The sequence below is a fragment of the Salvelinus alpinus genome, chromosome 1 (genome assembly GCF_045679555.1).
Source record: "Salvelinus alpinus chromosome 1, SLU_Salpinus.1, whole genome shotgun sequence".
NCBI lineage: Eukaryota > Metazoa > Chordata > Actinopteri > Salmoniformes > Salmonidae > Salvelinus > Salvelinus alpinus.
This window is the reverse complement of record NC_092086.1, coordinates 118794771-118814101: the sequence shown is the minus strand read 5'-3', so window position 1 is coordinate 118814101 and position 19331 is coordinate 118794771. Positions and strand designations below refer to the sequence as shown.

General features: G+C 44.7%; 1 protein-coding gene across 1 annotated transcript in view; it reads left to right on the top strand.

Moving 5' to 3' along the window:
* Window positions 1–19070, top strand: part of LOC139539723 (ciliary neurotrophic factor receptor subunit alpha-like) — a 688039-nt gene extending 668969 nt beyond the window's left edge. Inside the window, exons 7-9 of the mRNA XM_071342926.1 lie at window positions 7813–8002; window positions 17144–17276; window positions 18965–19070. Of these exons, the coding sequence (XP_071199027.1) occupies window positions 7813–8002; window positions 17144–17276; window position 18965 (324 nt within the window). The 3' untranslated portion in view covers window positions 18966–19070. The remainder of the gene's footprint in view (window positions 1–7812; window positions 8003–17143; window positions 17277–18964) is intronic.
* Window positions 19071–19331: the final 261 nt, after the last annotated feature.

The following is a 19331-nucleotide window of genomic DNA, read 5'->3' as shown; positions in this document are numbered from 1 at the left end:
TAGGGAGAGTACAGGTAGTTAAGGTAGAGTATAGGTAGGTTGGGTAGAGTTTAGGTAGTTTAGGTAGAGTATAGGTAGTTTAGGTAGAGTATAGGTAGTTTAGGTAGAGTTTAGGTAGTTTAGGTAGAGTATAGGTAGTTTAGGTAGAGTTTAGGTAGTTTAGGGAGAGTACAGGTAGTTACGGTAGAGTATAGGTAGTTTAGGTAGAGTTTAGGTAGTTTAGGTAGAGTATAGGTAGTTTAGGTAGAGTTTAGGTAGTTTATTAAATTTAGGTAGAGTACAGGTAGTGTAGGTAGAGTATAGGTAGTTTAGGTAGAGTAGAGGTAGTGTAGGTAGAGTACAGGTAGTTTAGGTAGAGTATAGGTAGTTTAGGTAGAGTTTAGGTAGTTTAGGTAGAGTATAGGTAGTTTAGGTAGAGTTTAGGTAGTTTAGGGAGAGTACAGGTAGTTACGGTAGAGTATAGGTAGTTTAGGTAGAGTAAAGGTAGAGTACAGGTAGTTTAGGTAGAGTAAAGGTAGAATACAGGTAGTTTAGGTAGAGTAAAGGTAGTGTAGGTGGAGTACAGTGGCTTGCAAAAGTATTCTCCTCACTTGGCATTTTTCCTATTTTGTTGCCTTACAACATGTATATAAAATGGATTAATGGGGGTTTGTATCATTTGATTTACACAACATGCCTACCACTTTGAAGATGCAAAATGTTTTTTATTGTGAAACAAACAAGAAATAAGACAAAAAAACAGATAACTTGAGCGTGCATAACTATTCACCCTCCAAAGTCAATACTTTGTAGAGCCACCTTTTGGCAGCAATTACAGCTGCAGGTCTCTTGGGGTATGTCTCTATAAGCTTGGCACATCTAGCCACTGGGATTTTTGCCCATTCTTCAAGGCAAAACTGCTCCAGCTCCTTCAAGTTGGATGGGTTCCGCTTGTGTACAGCAATCTTTAAGTCATACCACAGATTCTCAATTGGATTGAGGTCTGGGCTTTGACTAGGCAGTTCCAAGACATTTAAATGTTTCCCCTTAAACCACTCAAGTGTTGTTTTAGCAGTATGCTTAGGGTCATTGTCCTGCTGGAAGGTGAACCTCCGTCCCAGTCTCAAATCTCTGGAAGTCTGAAACAGGTTTCTCTCAAGAATTTCCCTGTATTTAGCGCCATCCATCATTCCTTCAATTCTGACCAGTTACCCAGTCCCCGACGATGAAAAACATCCCCACACATGATGCTGCCACCAACATGCTTCACTGTGGAGATGGTATTCTAGGGGTGATGAGAGCTGTTGGGTTTGCGCCAGACATAGTGTTTTCCTTGATGGACAAAAAGCTCAATTTTAGTCTCATCTGACCAGAGTACCTTCTTCCATGTGTTTGGGGAGTCTCCCACATGCCTTTTGGCAAACACCAAAAGTGTTTGCTTATTTGTTTCTTCTACACAATGGCTTTTTTTCTGGCCACTCTTCTATAAAGCCCAGCTCTGTGGAGTGTACGGCTTAAAGTGGTCCTGTGGACAGATACTCCAATCTCTGCTGTGGAGCTTTGCAGCTCCTTCAGGGTTATCTTTGGTCTCTTTGTTGCCTCTCTGATTAATGCCCTCCTTGCCTGGTCCGTGAGTTTTGGTGGGCGGTCCTCTCTTGGCAGGTTTGTTGTGGTGCCATATTCTTTCCATTTTTTAATAATGGATTTAATGGTGCTCCATGGGATGTTCAAAGTTTCGTATAATTTTTTATAACCCAACCCTGATCTGTACTTCTCCACAACTTTGTCCCTGACCTGTTTGGAGAGCTCCTTGGTCTTCATGGTGCCACTTGCTTGGTGGTGCCCCTTGCTTAGTGGTGTTGCAGACTCTGGGTGTTGCAGACTCTGGGGCCTTTCAGAACAGGTGTATATATACTGAGATCATGTGACACTTAAATAAAGTTCACCTGTGTGCAATCTAACAAATGATGTGACTTTTGAAGGTAATTGGTTGCAACAGGTCTTATTTAGGGGCTTCATAGCAAAGGGGGTGAACACATATACACGCACCCCTTTTCTGTTTTTTATTTTTGAGAATTTTTTGAAACAGTAATTTTTTTCATTTCACTTCACCAATTTTGGACTATTTTGTCTATGCCCATCACATGAAATCCAAATATATATCAATGTCAGGTTGTAATGCAACAAAATAGGAAAATTGCCAACGGGGATGAATATTTTTGCAAGGCACTGTGTTTGTAGTTAGGCAGAGCATAGGGAGTTTAGGCAGAGTATAGGGAGTTTAGGTAGAGTATAGGTAGTTGAGGTAGAGTTTAGGGAGTTTAGGTAGTTTAGGTAGAGTATAGGTAGTTTAGTTAGAGTATAGGTAGTTGAGGTAGAGTATAGGGAGTTTAGGTAGAGTTTAGGTAGTTGAGGTAGAGTTTAGGGAGTTGAGGTAGAGTATAGGGAGTTTAGGTAGAGTATAGGTAGTTTAGGTAGAGTATAGGTAGTTGAGGTAGAGTATAGGGAGTTTAGGTAGAGTATAGGTAGTTTAGGTAGAGTATAGGTAGTTTAGGTAGAGTTTAGGTAGTTGAGGTAGAGTATAGGTAGTTGAGGTAGAGTATAGGTAGTTGAGGTAGAGTATAGGGAGTTTAGGTAGAGTATAGGTAGTTTAGGTAGAGTATAGGGAGTTTAGGTAGAGTATAGGGAGTTGAGGTAGAGTATAGGGAGTTTAGGTAGAGTTTAGGGAGTTTAGGTAGAGTTTAGGTAGAGTTTAGGTAGTTTAGGTAGAGTTTAGGTAGTTTAGGTAGAGTAAAGGTAGAGTATAGGTAGTTTAGGTAGAGTATAGGTAGTTTAGGTAGAGTATAGGTAGTTTAGTTAGAGTATAGGGAGTTTAGGTAGAGTATAGGGAGTTTACGTAGAGTTTAGGGAGTTTAGGTAGAGTTTAGGTAGAGTTTAGGTAGTTTAGGTAGAGTATAGGTAGTTTAGGTAGAGTATAGGTAGTTTAGGTAGAGTATAGGTAGTTTAGGTAGAGTATAGGTTGTTTAGGTAGAGTAAAGTTAGTTTAAGTAGAGTTTAGGTAGTTTAGGTAGAGTATAGGTAGTTTAGGTAGAGTAAAGGTAGTTTAGGTAGAGTATAGGTAGTTTAGATAGAGTATAGGTAGTTTAGGTAGAGTATAGGTAGTTTAGGTAGAGTATAGGTAGTTTAGGTAGAGTAAAGGTTGTTTAGGTAGAGTGTAGGTAGTTTAGGTAGATTATAGGTAGTTTAGGTAGAGTATAGGTAGTTTAGGTAGAGTATAGGTAGTTTAGGTAGAGTATAGGTAGTTTAGGCAGAGTATTGGTAGTTTAGGTAGAGTATAGGTAGTACAGGTAGAGTATTGGTAGTTTAGCTAGAGTGTTGGTAGTTTAGGTAGAGTATTCGTAGTTATATATACTGGTAGTGTCTCTATGGTTATAATGGAATTAGATATAGTATTGTCTCTGGTTGTAATGGAGTTATAAAATGTATTGTATATATGGTTATAATGAAGGTATATATAGTATTGTCTCTATGGTTATAATGATTTTGTGATATATATGGTATTGTCTCTATGGTTAGAATATAGGGTGATAGACATGGTGGATATGAAACGGGCCTGTGGTTAGAAGTAGTGTACAGTACTGTAAAGGCTTTTGGGATGCAGGCATGGTTGAATTGAAATGAAAACCTTCTCTCAGAGACGTGTGTGTAGGTGGCAGGGAAGACTGCCAGTCTCAGAGACATGTGTATAGGTGGCAGGGAAGACTGCCAGTCTCAGAGACGTGTGTATAGGTGGCAGGGAAGACTGCCAGTCTCAGAGACGTGTGTATAGGTGGCAGGGAAGACTGCCAGTCTCAGAGACGTGTGTATAGGTGGCAGGGAAGACTGCCAGTCTCAGAGACGTGTGTATAGGTGGCAGGGAAGACTGCCAGTCTCAGAGACGTGTGTATAGGTGGCAGGGAAGACTGCCAGTCTCAGAGACGTGTGTATAGGTGGCAGGGAAGACTGCCAGTCTCAGAGACATGTGTATAGGTGGCAGGGAAGACTGCCAGTCTCAGAGACGTGTGTATAGGTGGCAGCAAAGACTGCCAGTCTCAGAGACGTGTGTATAGGTGGCAGGGAAGACTGCCAGTCTCAGAGACGTGTGTATAGGTGGCAGGGAAGACTGCCAGTCTCAGAGACGTGTGTATAGGTGGCAGGGAAGACTGCCAGTCTCAGAGACGTGTGTATAGGTGGCAGGGAAGACTGCCAGTCTCAGAGACGTGTGTATAGGTGGCAAGGAAGAAATGCCAGTCTCAGAGACGTGTGTATAGGTGGCAGGGAAGACTGCCAGTCTCAGGGGATGTGAGCGACACTCATGACCAAATACGAAGAAGACAGTTCCATTAAAATGTAAATGTAGGAGCCAAACAAAGCTGTATTTGATCATTATTCTCCATTCACCAAAGTGTTGGGGGGTATCTCTTAGAGGACACAGGGGATGTTGGGGGGTATCTCTGAGAGGACACAGGGGGTGTTGGGGGATATCTCTGAGAGGACACAGGGGGTGTTGGGGGATATCTCTGAGAGGACACAGGGGGTTTTGGGGGATATCTCTGAGAGGACACAGGGGATGTTGGGGGATATCTCTGAGAGGACACAGGGGGTGTTGGGGGATATCTCTGAGAGGACACAGGGGGTGTTGGGGGATATCTCTTAGAGGACACAGGGGGTGTTGGGGGATATCTCTGAGAGGACACAGGGGGTGTTGGGGGATATCTCTGAGAGGACACAGGGGATGTTGGGGGATATCTCTGAGAGGACACAGGGGGTGTTGAGGGATATCTCTGAGAGGACACAGGGGGTGTTGGGGGATATCTCTGAGAGGACACAGGGGGTGTTGGGGGATATCTCTGAGAGGACACAGGGGGTGTTGGGGGATATCTCTGAGAGGACACAGGGGGTGTTGGGGGATATCTCTGAGAGGACACAGGGGGTGTTGGGGGGTATCTCTTAGAGGACACAGGGGGTGTTGGGGGATATCTCTGAGAGGACACAGGGGGTGTTGGGGGGTTTCTCTGAGAGGACACAGGGGGTGTTGGGGGATATCTCTTAGAGGACACAGGGGATGTTGGGGGATATCTCTTAGAGGACACAGGGGATGTTGGGGGATATCTCTTAGAGGACACAGGGGGTGTTGGGGGATGTCTCTGAGAGGACACAGGGGGTGTTGGGGGATATCTCTGAGAGGACACAGGGGATGTTGGGGGATATCTCTTAGAGGACACAGGGGGTGTTGGGGGATATCTCTGAGAGGACACAGGGGGTGTTGAGGGATATCTCTGAGAGGACACAGGGGATGTTGGGGGATTTCTCTGAGAGGACACAGGGGGTGTTGGGGGATATCTCTGAGAGGACACAGGGGATGTTGGGGGATATCTCTTAGAGGACACAGGGGGTGTTGGGGGATATCTCTGAGAGGACACAGGGGATGTTGGGGGATATCTCTGAGAGGACACAGGGGATGTTGGGGGATATCTCTGAGAGGAAACAGGGGATGTTGGGGGATATCTCTGAGAGGACACAGGGGGTGTTGGGGGATATCTCTGAGAGGACACAGGGGATGTTGGGGGATATCTCTGAGAGGACACAGGGGGTGTTGGGGGATATCTCTGAGAGGACACAGGGGATTTTGGGGGATATCTCTGAGAGGACACAGGGGGTGTTGGGGGATACACAGGGGGTGTTGAGGGATATCTCTGAGAGGACACAGGGGATTTTGGGGGATATCTCTGAGAGGACACAGGGGATTTTGGGGGATATCTCTGAGAAGACACAGGGGATGTTGGGGGGTATCTCTGAGAGGACACAGGGGGTGTTGGGGGATATCTCTGAGAGGACACAGGGGGTGTTGGGGGATATCTCTGAGAGGACACAGGGGGTGTTGGGGGATATCTCTGAGAGGACACAGGGGGTGTTGGGGGATATCTCTGAGAGGACACAGGGGGTGTTGGGGGATATCTCTGAGAGGACACAGGGGGTGTTGGGGGATATCTCTGAGAGGACACAGGGGGTGTTGGGGGATATCTCTGAGAGGACACAGGGGGTGTTGGGGGATATCTCTGAGAGGACACAGGGGATGTTGGGGGATATCTCTGAGAGGACACAGGGGTGTTGGGGGATATCTCTGAGAGGACACAGGGGGTGTTGAGGGATATCTCTAGGAGGACACAGGGGATGTTGGGGGATATCTCTGAGAGGACACAGGGGGTGTTAGGGGATATCTCTGAGAGGACACATGGATGTTAAACCGTGTTGTTCTCAGAAGAGTTTGAAAACCGCAGGCTGAGTGTCAGACCTCAGACCTCAGTCTTCTAACGCAGACAGGTGGAATGGGTTTCAGTCATTGTTCTTCTCTGTGCAGTAGGAGCTTTCTCTCAGTGTTATAGGAGCTTTCTAATAGTGTTAAAGGAGCTTTCTCTCATTGTTATATGAACTGTATCAATGTAACAGGAGATTTCTCTCAGTCTTATAGGATCTTATTCTCAGTGTTATAGGATATTTCTCTCAGTGTTACATGATCTTATTCTCAGTGTTATATGAGATGTATCTCAGTGTTATAGGAGCTTTCTCTCAGTGTTATAGGAGCTTTCTCCCAGTGTTATATGGTCATATTCTCAGTGTTATAGGATATTTCTCTCAGTGGTATAGGAGCTTTCTCTCAGTGTTACATGATCTTATTCTCAGTGTTATATGTTATGTATCTCAGTGTTATAGGAGTTTTCCAATAGTCTTAAAGGAGCTTTCTCTCAGTGTTATAGGGTCATATTCCCAGTGTTATAGAATATTTCTCTCAGTGTTATAGGAGCTTTCTCTCCGTGTTATATGATCTTATTCTCAGTGTTATATGAGATGTATCTCAGTGTTATAGGAGTTTTCTAATAGTGTTAAAGAAGCTTTCTCTCAGTGTTATATGGTCATATTCTCAGTGTTATAGGATATTTCTCTCAGTGTTATAGGAGCTTTCTCTCGGTGTTATATGATCTTATTCTCAGTGTTATATGAGATGTATCTCAGTGTAATAAGAGCTTTCTCTCAGTGTAATAAGAGCTTTCTCTCAGTGTAATAAGAGCTTTCTCTCAGTGTAATATGAGCTTTCTCTCAGTGTTATAGGAGCTTTCTCTCAGTCTTATAGGGTCATATTCTCAGTGTTATAGGATATTTCTCTCGGTGTTATAGGATCTTATTCTCAGTGTTATAGGAGCTTTCTCTCAGTGTAATAGGAGCTTTCTCTCATTGTTATTGGAGCTTTCTCTCAGTGTTATAGGAGCGCTCTCTCAGTGTTATAGAAGCGTTCTCTCAGTGTTATATGAGCTTTCTCTCAGTGTTGTAGGAGATTTCTCTCAGTGTTATAGGAGATTTCTGTCATTGTTATTGGAGCTTTCTCTCTGTGTTATAGGAGCTTTCTCTCTGTGTTATAAGGAGCTTTCTCTCAGTGAATTAGGAACTTTCTCTCAGTGTTATATGAGCTTTCTCTCAGTGTTATAGGAGCTTTTAAAAAGGGTTATCACAGACAGTGTTGACTGGATTGTCTAAAAGAAGAGACACCCCAGTAGACAATGAGAGGTACTGTCGATTCTCTCTGATTAAATAGTTGCTTTTATTAAAGGGCTTCCATTTTGATTCTGCTGTTGAGTGTCCTTGCAATGTATTCAGTAACATAAACCTAAAATATGGAGAACTTTTTAGTGGTTAGTGGTCATTATGCAGTTATCACCATCCTGTGTCTTTACCTCTTCCCTTTCTGATATCTGATTGGTTCGAAAATGTCCTCCCTCTCTGATTGGTGTGTTTCAGGTGGAGTTGTCAGACAGTACGGCCCACACCATAACGGATGCGTATGCAGGGAAGGAGTACATTATCCAGGTGGCGGCTAAGGACATGGAGATTGGCACCTGGAGTGACTGGAGCGTCGCGGTGCATGCCACCCCCTGGATGGACGAACCCAAACAGATCACCTCCACCACTGAGCAGGAGCCCCTCCTCGGTACCTAGTCAACGCTAACACTAACACCTGACCCCTAACCCTACGTCTACCCTAACGCTAACCCTAAGTGCAGTACATTTGACCAGGACCCATAGGGACAGCGACAGGTACAGACAGAGACAGGTGCAGACAGAGACAGGTGCAGAGAAAGACAGGTACGGAGAGAAACAGGTGCAGACTCCATTCCAAGGTGTCTTATGTCCAATTTACAGTAGCTATTACTGCGAAAAAATGCCGTGCTATTGTTTGAGGTGAGCTCCTAACAACAAAACACTTTTTCCAACGCGATAAGTTTCATTAATTCACCTCTGAAGGTGAAATGTGGATTTATATTCTGAAATCTTGCTCTGATTTATCATCCAAAGGGTCCCAGAGACTCCCTATACTCTACCTCAACTCCCTATGTCATTTTGTTAGATAAAATCATTTTTCATATCCCAAAAAGGTCCATATAGCACGCACGATCGATTTTGTATTTCCACTTGTTCAATTTGCAAAGAAAGGAATCTGTGAAAATCTAACCCTCAACGTTGTTTCAACCAGTCAAATCACATTCATATCTATTCCTCAGAGATCCTAGAAGGTAGCAAGACTCCACTATGTCATTAGGAGTGTAGTATATCCTATAGGACACCATATTTTGGTCAGAGAGCGACGCCTTCATGGCACGCCGATGACGCAGACGGCCATCACTTGAACAACTTTATCTTTGTCAAATGAGCACCAATCGGGGTCAAACAAAGTTAGCTAGATAGCCAATGAGCTGGGCTTTATGGGAGTATCCGGACACCATGTTGTAAAATGTCGGTACTAACCTTGTACAACTGCATGGCTTTTCATTCTGGACAAAAATGATAAGGCTATTCAGAATTCTGAAGTTATGAAAACTGGTTATTTTGCAAATGTTGAACTTATAATATGGCTACTAATACTTGGAAATCTAAATCAAAGTCCAAGTATACCGATTTGACGATATTCTTGAAGAAAAATTAAATATTAATGCGACTGTCATTTTCACGATTTGCCCAAATGTACCTTGGTTACTTCACACTAAAAGTGTGAAATTATGCTAATACACTGCTGCCATCTTGTGGACACTATCGGAATTACAACCAGAGTGATGGCTATAACAGTGACCTTTCTCTTCCATTTCAAAGATGTTGGTAAGAAAACACTGGTTGGTTTTTTCTTTGTATTGTCTTCTACAAGATCTATTGTGTTATATTCTCCTACATTCAATTCACATTTCCACAAACTTCAAAGTGTTTCCTTTCAAATGGTACCAAGAATATGCATATCCTTGCTTCAGGGCCTGAGCTACAGGCAGTTAGATTTGGGTATTTCATTTAGGCGAAAATTGGGAAAAAAAAGGGGGCTACTGGGTTGATTCTAATGATATTTTGATACACTGTAGGAATGGAAATCCATCTCAGCTCTCTACTGCTCCCTGCTGGACATCCAATATACTGCAACTACTTCCTTACTCACACACAAACACACACTGTTCACATACAGTGGGGCAAAAAAGTATTTAGTCAGCCACCAATTGTGCAAGTTCTCCCACTTAAAAAGATGAGAGAGGCCTGTAATTTTCATCATAGGTACACTTCAACTATGACAGACAAAATGAGGGGAAAAAATCAAGAAAATCACATTGTAGGATTTTTAATGAATTTATTTGCAAATTATGGTGGAAAATAAGTATTTGGTCAGTAACAAAAGTTTATCTCAATACTTTGTTATATACCCTTTGTTGGCAATGACAGAGGTCAAACGTTTTCTGTAACTCTGTTTCCTTATATAATATACTCTACCACAGCAGGAATCTATATTAGTACCTGGTACTCCCTGTATATAGCCATGTTATTACCTGGTACTCCCTGTATATAGCCATGTTATTACCTGGTACACCCTGTATATAGCCATGTTATTACCTGGTATTCCCTGTATATAGCCATGTTATTACCCGGTACTCCCTGTATATAGCCGTGTTATTACCTGGTACTCCCTATATATAGCCGTGTTATTACCTGGTACTCCCTGTATATAGCCATGTTATTACCTGGTACTCCCTGTATATAGCCATGTTATTACCCGGTACTCCCTGTATATAGCCATGTTATTACCCGGTACTCCCTGTATACAGCCATGTTATTACCTGGTACTCCCTGTATATAGCCATGTTATTACCTGGTACTCCCTGTATATAGCCATGTTATTACCCGGTACTCCCTGTATATAGCCATGTTATTACCCGGTACTCCCTGTATATAGCCGTGTTATTACCTGGTACTCCCTGTATATAGCTGTGTTATTACCCGGTACTCCCTGTATATAGCCATGTTATTATCTGGTACTTCCTGTATATAGCCATGTTATTACCCGGTTCTCCCTGTATATAGCCATGTTATTATCTGGTACTTCCTGTATATAGCCATGTTATTACCTGGTACTCCCTGTATATAGCCATGTTTTTACCTGATACTCCCTGTATATAGCCATGTTATTACCTGGTACTCCCTGTATATAGCCATGTAATTACCTGGTACCCTTACACATTCGCTCAGTACTAATATGCCTTCATGCCTCATTATTGTTATTATATTGTGTTACTATTTCCTTACATTTTAGCTCTGCACTATTGGGAAGGGGCTTTTAAGTAGGCATTCACAGTAAAGTCTACACCTGTTGTATTCGGCGCATGTGAACAGTTCAAGTTGATTTGATTTGAAGACCGGGGTACCACACTGCCTGTGCAGCGGACCAACCGGTCCAGCAACATCTTAGTTGTGAATGAATAAACATATGTATGAGAAAGATTACTGAATACATGTTTACTAGATGACCATTGGCCCAAAATACCATCTGAAAGACCAACTTCTTACACAACATGGTCAAAAGTATGTGGACATGCCTTCAAATTAGTGGATTCAGCTATTTCAGCCCCGTTGGTGACAGTGACTTTCAACGTGGCACCGTCATAGGATTAGTGGGCTGCGACAGTGCCACTGTATTATCCTCAAAGCGGGCAAAGAAGGTGTTTAGTTTGTCTGGAAGAGTGAGGTCGATGTCCGTGACGTGGCTGGTTTTCTTTTTGTAATCCGTGATTGTCTGTAGACTCTGCCACATACGTCTCGTGTCTGAGCCGTTGAATTGCGACTCCACCTTGTCCCTGTACCGGTGTAGGGACGGACCAAGTGTGCGGACGGACATTTCGCTTGTTTGATTGTCTTGCGGAGGGAATAGCTACACTGTTTAAATTCAACCATATTCCCAGACCTCTTTCCATGGTTAAATAAAGTGGTTCGCGCTTTCAGATTTGTGCGAATGCCGCCATCCATCCGCGGTTTCTGGTTAGGGTAGGTTTTAATAGTCACAGTGGGTACAACATCTCCAATGCACTTCTTTATAAACTCACTCACCGAATCAGCGTATAGGTCGTTGTTGTTCTCTGAGGCTGACCGGAACATATTCCAGTCTGCGTGATCAAAAAAATCTTGAAGTGTGGCTTCCGATTGGTCAGACCAGCGTTGAATGGTTCTAGTCACTGGTTCATCCTGTTTGAGTTTCTGCCTATAAGACGATAGGAGCAAGATGGCGTCGTGGTCGGATTTGCCAACGGGAGGGCGGGGGAGGGTTAGTATGCATCACGAAAGTTAGAGTAGCAGTGGTCGAGTGTATTACCCCGGCACGTGGTGCAAGCAATATCCTGATAGAATTTAGGTAGCCTTGTTCTCAAATGTGCTTGATAAAATCCCCAGCTACAATAAATGCAGCCTCAGGATACATGGTTTCCAGTTTACATAGAGTCCAGTGAAGTTCCTTGAGGGTCGTCTTGGTGTCTGCTTGAGGGGGAAGGTACACAGCTGTCTTTTGATTGGTCGATTGGTTGATTGATTGGTTGGTTGATTGGTTGATTGGTTGTTAGTTTACCAGGTAGGCAGCAGTGGAGCCAGTTGAGAACTTCAAGTTCCTCAGAGTCCAAATCAGAGTCCACTCTGAAGCCACAACAGTGCCTCTTCCCCCTCAGTAAGATGAAAAGATTTGGCATGAGCTCTCAAATCATCAAAAAGTTCTACAGCTGCGCCATTGAGAGCATTTTGACTGGCTGAATCACTGCTTGCAAGGTATGGCAACAGCACCTCGATCACATGGCTCTACAAAGAGGGGTGCTGACTGCCCAGTACATCACTGGGGCCGAGATCCCTGACATCCAGGACCTCTATATCAGGCAGTGTGAAAGGAAGAACCGGAAAATCGTTAAGTCTCCAGCCACCCGAGCCATGGACTGTTCTCTCTGCTTCCGCACAGCAAGTGGTACCGGTGCATCAATGTGACCCCAATAAACTCCTGAACATCTTCCATAAGAGACTGCTATCTAGCTAACACAAATATGACAGGACTCATTTCTATCCCCAAGACTTAAGACTGCTATCTAGCTAACACAATTACTACAGGACTAATTTGTATCCCCAAGCCACACGACTGCTAACTAGCTAACAAAATGGCTACTGGACTATCTTCTATTCCTAAACCATAAGACTTCTAAATAGCTAGCAGTTTGGCTACACAGAAAATCTGAGGTTACCCTTATACTTCATTTAAATGTGTGCACTGTCTCTATGCACACTCACAGGACTCTATGCACACTCACAGGACTCTACACACACTCACAGGACTCTAAACACACTCACAGGACTCTATGCACACTCACAGGACTCTACACACACTCACAGGACTCTACACACACTCACAGGACTCTATGCACACTCACAGGACTCTACACACACTCACAGGACTCTACACACACTCACAGGACTCTACACACACTCACAGGACTCTACACACACTCACAGGACTCTACGCACACTCACAGGACTCTATGCACACTCACAGGACTCTACACACATACTCACAGGACTCTACACACACTCACAGGACTCTACACACACTCACAGGACTCTACACACACTCACAGGACTCTACACACACTCACAGGACTCTACACACACTCACAGGACTCTACACACACTCACAGGACTCTACACACACTCACAGGACTCTACACAAACACTCACAGGACTCTACACACACTCACAGGACTCTACACACACTCTCACAGGACTCTACACACACTCACAGGACTCTACACACACTCACAGGACTCTACACACACACTCACAGGACTCTACACACACTCACAGGACTCTACACAAACACTCACAGGACTCTACACACACTCACAGGACTCTACACACACTCACAGGACTCTACACACACTCACATGACTCTACACACACTCACAGGACTCTACACACACTCACAGGACTCTACACACACTCACAGGACTCTACACACACTCACAGGACTCTACACACACACTCACAGGACTCTACACACACACTCACAGGACTCTACACACACTCACAGGACTCTACACACACTCACAGGACTCTACACACACTCACGGGTCTCTACACACACTCACAGGACTCTACACACACTCACAGGACTCTACACACACTCTCACAGGACTCTACACACACACTCACAGGACTCTACACACACACTCACAGGACTCTACCCACACACTCACAGGACTCTACCCACACACTCACAGGACACTACCCACACTCACAGGACTCTACACACACTCACAGGACTCTACACACACACTCACAGGACTCTACACACACTCACAGGACTCTACACACACTCACAGGACTCTACGCACACTCACATGACTCTATACACACTCACAGGACTCTACACACACTCACAGGACTCTACACACACTCACAGGACTCTACACACACTCACAGGACTCTACACACACTCACAGGACTCTACACACACTCACAGGACTCTACACACACTCACAGGACTCTACACACACTCACAGGACTCTACACGCACACTCACAGGACTCTACACGCACACTCACAGGACTCTACACGCACACTCACAGGACTCTACACGCACACTCACAGGACTCTACACACACTCACAGGACTCTACACACACTCACAGGACACTACACACACTCACAGGACTCTACACAAACTCACAGGACTCTACACACACTCACAGGACTCTACACACACTCACAGGACTCTACACACACTCACAGGACTATACACACACTCACAGGACTCTACACACACTCACAGGACTCTACACGCACACTCACAGGACTCTACACGCACACTCACAGGACTCTACACGCACACTCACAGGACTCGACACACACTCACAGGACTCGACACACACTCACAGGACTCTACACACACTCACAGGACTCTACACACACTCACAGGACTCTACACACACTCACAGGACTCTACACACACTCACAGGACTCTACACACACTCACAGGACTCTACACACACTCACAGGACTCTACACACACTCACAGGACTCTACACGCACACTCACAGGACTCTACACGCACACTCACAGGACTCTACACGCACACTCACAGGACTCTACACGCACACTCACAGGACTCTACACACACTCACAGGACTCTACACACACTCACAGGACTCTACACACACTCACAGGACTCTACACAAACTCACAGGACTCTACACACACTCACAGGACTCTACACACACTCACAGGACTCTACACACACTCACAGGACTCTACACACACTCACAGGACTCTACACACACTCACAGGACTCTACACGCACACTCACAGGACTCTACACGCACACTCACAGGACTCTACACGCACACTCACAGGACTCGACACACACTCACAGGACTCGACACACACTCACAGGACTCTACACACACTCACAGGACTCTACACACACTCACAGGACTCTACACACACTCACAAGACTCTACATGCACACTCACAGGACTCTACACGCACACTCACAGGACTCTACACACACACTCACAGGACTCTACACACACTCACAGGACTCTACACACACACTCACAGGACTCTACACACACACTCACAGGACTCTACACACACTCACAGGACTCTACACACACTCACAGGACTCTACACACACTCACGGGACTCTACACACACTCACAGGACTCTACACACACTCACAGGACTCTACACACACTCTCACAGGACTCTACACACACTCACAGGACTCTACACACACTCACAGGACTCTACCCACACACTCACAGGACTCTACCCACACACTCACAGGACTCTACACACACACTCACAGGACTCTACCCACACACTGACAGGACTCTACGCACACTCACAGGACTCTACGCACACTCACAGGACTCTACGTACACTCACAGGACTCTACGCACACTCACAGGACTCTACACACACTCACAGGACTCTACGCACACTCACAGGACTCTATACACACTCACAGGACTCTACACACACTCACAGGACTCTACGCACACTCACAGGACTCTACACACACTCACAGGACTCTACGCACACTCACTGGACTCTACGCACACTCACAGGACTCTATGCACACTCACAGGACTCTATACACACTCACAGGACTCTACACACACTCACAGGACTCTACACACACTCACAGGACTCTACACACACTCACAGGACTCTACACACACTCACATGACTCTACACACACTCACAGGACTCTACACACACTCACAGGACTCTACACACACACTCACAGGACTCTACACACACACTCACAGGACTCTACACACACACTCACAGGACTCTACACACACTCACAAGACTCTACACACACTCACAGGACTCTACACACACTCACAGGACTCTACACACACTCACAGGACTCTACACACACTCACAGGACTCTACACACACTCACAGGACTCTAAACACACGCACAGGACTCTACACACACGCACAGGACTCTACACACACGCACAGGACTCTACACACACTCACAGGACTCTACACACACACTCACAGGACTCTACACACACACTCACAGGACTCTACACACACACTCACAGGACTCTACACACACACTCACAGGACTCTACACACACACTCACAGGACTCTACACACACTCACAGGACTCTATACACACTCACAGGACTCTACACACACTCACAGGACTCTACACACACACTCACAGGACTCTACACACACTGACACTCCAAAACAACATGCAAACACATTCATACTGTCTCTACAAAACGCGCATACAATCCAAATTTATGCTGCTGCTACTCTGTTTATCATATATCCTGATGCCTAGTCACCTTCCCCCTATACATATCTACCTCCATCATTCCAGTATCCCTGTACATTGTTAATAAGGTACTGACCCTGTAAATAGATACTGACCCTGGATCTGTCCCTGTATGTAGATACTGACCCTGGATCTGTCCCTGTATGTAGATACTGACCCTGGATCTGTCCCTGTATGTAGATACTGACCCTGGATCTGTCCCTGTATGTAGATACTGACCCTGTATCTGTCCCTGTATGTAGATACTGACCCTGGATCTGTCCCTGTATGTAGATACTGACCCTGGATCTGTCCCTGTATGTAGATACTGACCCTGGATCTGTCCCTGTATGTAGATACTGACCCTGGATCTGTCCCTGTATGTAGATACTGACCCTGGATCTGTCCCTGTACGTAGATACTGACCCTGGATATGTCCCTGTATGTAGATACTGACCCTGGATCTGTCCCTGTATGTAGATACTGACCCTGGATCTGTCCCTGTATGTAGATACTGTATGTAGTTATTGATTGTTCTTGCAGATTACAATTCATTCAGTCTCCGTTTATGATGATATGAACTAGTGAACGTTCATCCGTCCTGCTAGTGACATGTTGACAGGTGTGTTGTGACTAGTGAGAAGTCAGCCAGAAAAATAAAGGGAATTCACATGAGCACCAGAAAGCCTACAGGCTGTACTGAGATGTTATAGTACTGTAACCATTTCCCTCTACTTCTAACAACATGTAGACAGGTTAGGATTCTCAAACAGCCTACAGCGTTCTCTTAGACGAGGGGCTATAACACAATCATGTGATGGACTGCATTGCTTCAACACCTAAGTGTTCTGACATGTTCTGGCAGCCTTCTACCGTCCTCTGATTGGACCTGTGTGATCTCTGCTCTTTTTATTGGCTGTGTCTCTAACTTGCTGTGTCTTATTGGCTGTGTTCCAGACACTACCCCTTCCCCAGCCCCTCCCTCAGCAGAGCCCCATCGGGCGGGCGTCCCAGTGGATGATGCTTCCTCAACTCTCCTCTCACCCCTCCTCTGGTTCTCCTGCTGTCTGCTGCTAGGGGCCCTCATGTGGTGAGTCCTGACTAATATACACTACACTGGTGTCTGCTGCTAGGGGCTCTAATAGTGGCCCTCATGTGGTGAAACCAAAACGAGATTACTGTGAACCAAACAGAACAGGAGGAAGAGGAGGAGAGAGAAGAGAGTAGAGAGAGGAGCGATAGCAACAGGAGAGATGAGAGGATGGAGGAGAGAAGAGAGAGGAGAGATAGCAACAGGGAAAAGAGAAGAGAGAGGAGAGGAGACAGAAGAGAGGAGACAGGAGAGAGCAGAGAGGAGAGAGCAGAGAGTATAGAGGAGAGAGGAGAGAGGAGAGAGGAGATAGGAGAGAGAAGAGAGGCGATAGGAGATAGGAGAGATAGCACCTGGTTAGGAGAGAAGATAGGAAAGAGGAGAGAGGGCAGAGAAGAGAAAAGAGGAAAGTAGGGAGAGAGAAGAGAGAAGAGGGGAGGAAAGAGGAAAGCAGGGAGAGAGAAGAAGGAGGAAAGAGGAGAGGAGAGGAGAGGAGAGGAGAGGAGAGGAGAGGAGAGGAGAGGAGAGGAGAAGAGAAGAGAAGAGAAGAGAAGAGAAGAGAAGAGAAGAGAAGAGAAGAGAAGAGAAGAGAAGAGAAGAGAAGAGAAGAGGAGAAGAGAAGAGAAGAGAAGAGAAGAGAAGAGAAGAGAAGAGAAGAGAAGAGAAGAGAAGAGAAGAGAAGAGAAGAGAAGAGGAGAGGAGAGGAGAGGAGAGGAGAGGAGAGGAGATAAATAGCACCAGGAAAAGAAAGAGAAGAGAGCAGAGAGGAGAGATTAGAGAGGAGATACAGCACCAGGTTAGGAGAGAAGAGAGAGAGAAGAGATGAAAGAGGAGATAGTAAAGAGGAGATAGTAAAGAGGAGAGAGGAGATAGTAAGAGGAGATAGTAAAGAGGAGATAGCAAAGATGAGAAGGGAGAGAGTGAAGAGGAGAGAGGAGATATTAGAGAGGAGATAGTAAAGTGGAGAGATGAGAGAGGAGATAGTAAAGTGGAGAGATGAGATAGTAAAATGGAGAGATGAGATAGTATAGAATATAGAGTAAATAGTATAGAATGTAGAGGAGAAAATATAGTGGAGAGAGTATATCGAAGATAATATAGAGGAGATAGTATAGAATATAGATGAGATAGGAGAGAGTATATCGAAGATAATATAGAGGAGATAGTATAGAATATAGATGAGATAGGAGAGAGGAGAGATGAGATAGGAGAGAGTATATTGAAGATAATATAGAGGAGATAGTATGGAGGGGATAAGAGCGTCTGCTAAATGACTTAAATGTAAATGTAAATAATATAGAGGAGAGAGTAGGGCCTCTGTCTGCCAGTGCAGACATCCTGTCCTTGACTTTATCCAAGCAGACAAATAGGCCGGATGTGACACACTTTGTCAGTCTTTATACACAGTCACACCATTAGTTGATAACAATAGTTGAGTCTTTATTCACATTCAGTACATAAGCTGTTTATTTCAAGAGACGCTGAAATGACTTTGTTGTGCTGTTCCTCAGTTTCTAACTCTGTTTTTTTTGTTTCTCTCTCTCTCTCTCTCTCTCTCTCTCTCTCTCTCTCTCTCTCTCTCTCTCTCTCTCTCTCTCTCTCTCTCTCTCTCTCTCTCTCTCTTTCTCTCTCTCTCTCTTTCTCTCTCTCTCTTTCTCTCTCTCTTTCTCTCTTTCTCTCTTTCTCAGATGTAAATGTTTAATTACTGTGGAAGAAATTAAGGAGAGTCTTCTATTTCTCTGCACATGTTAATGGACATCCTACATTGATCATTTAATTCAAGTTTCACACAACGTTAAGTAGAAAATAAAGAGAGATTATGAAGTCAAAGTTGAAAAGATTTTAAAAAATTAAAAAAATAAGAAAACATCAACAACAACAACAGCAACAACAACGACAATAATAAGAGAAACACCAACAACAGGTACTAACAGACAACAAAGCTACAGAGCTACAGATATCATTGATTGATTGATTACCACGGACTCCAACACAGAAACAGGACTGTCTCCAGGGAAGCTTCGTGGATCTGAGACTGATGAGACTTCTGCTGGG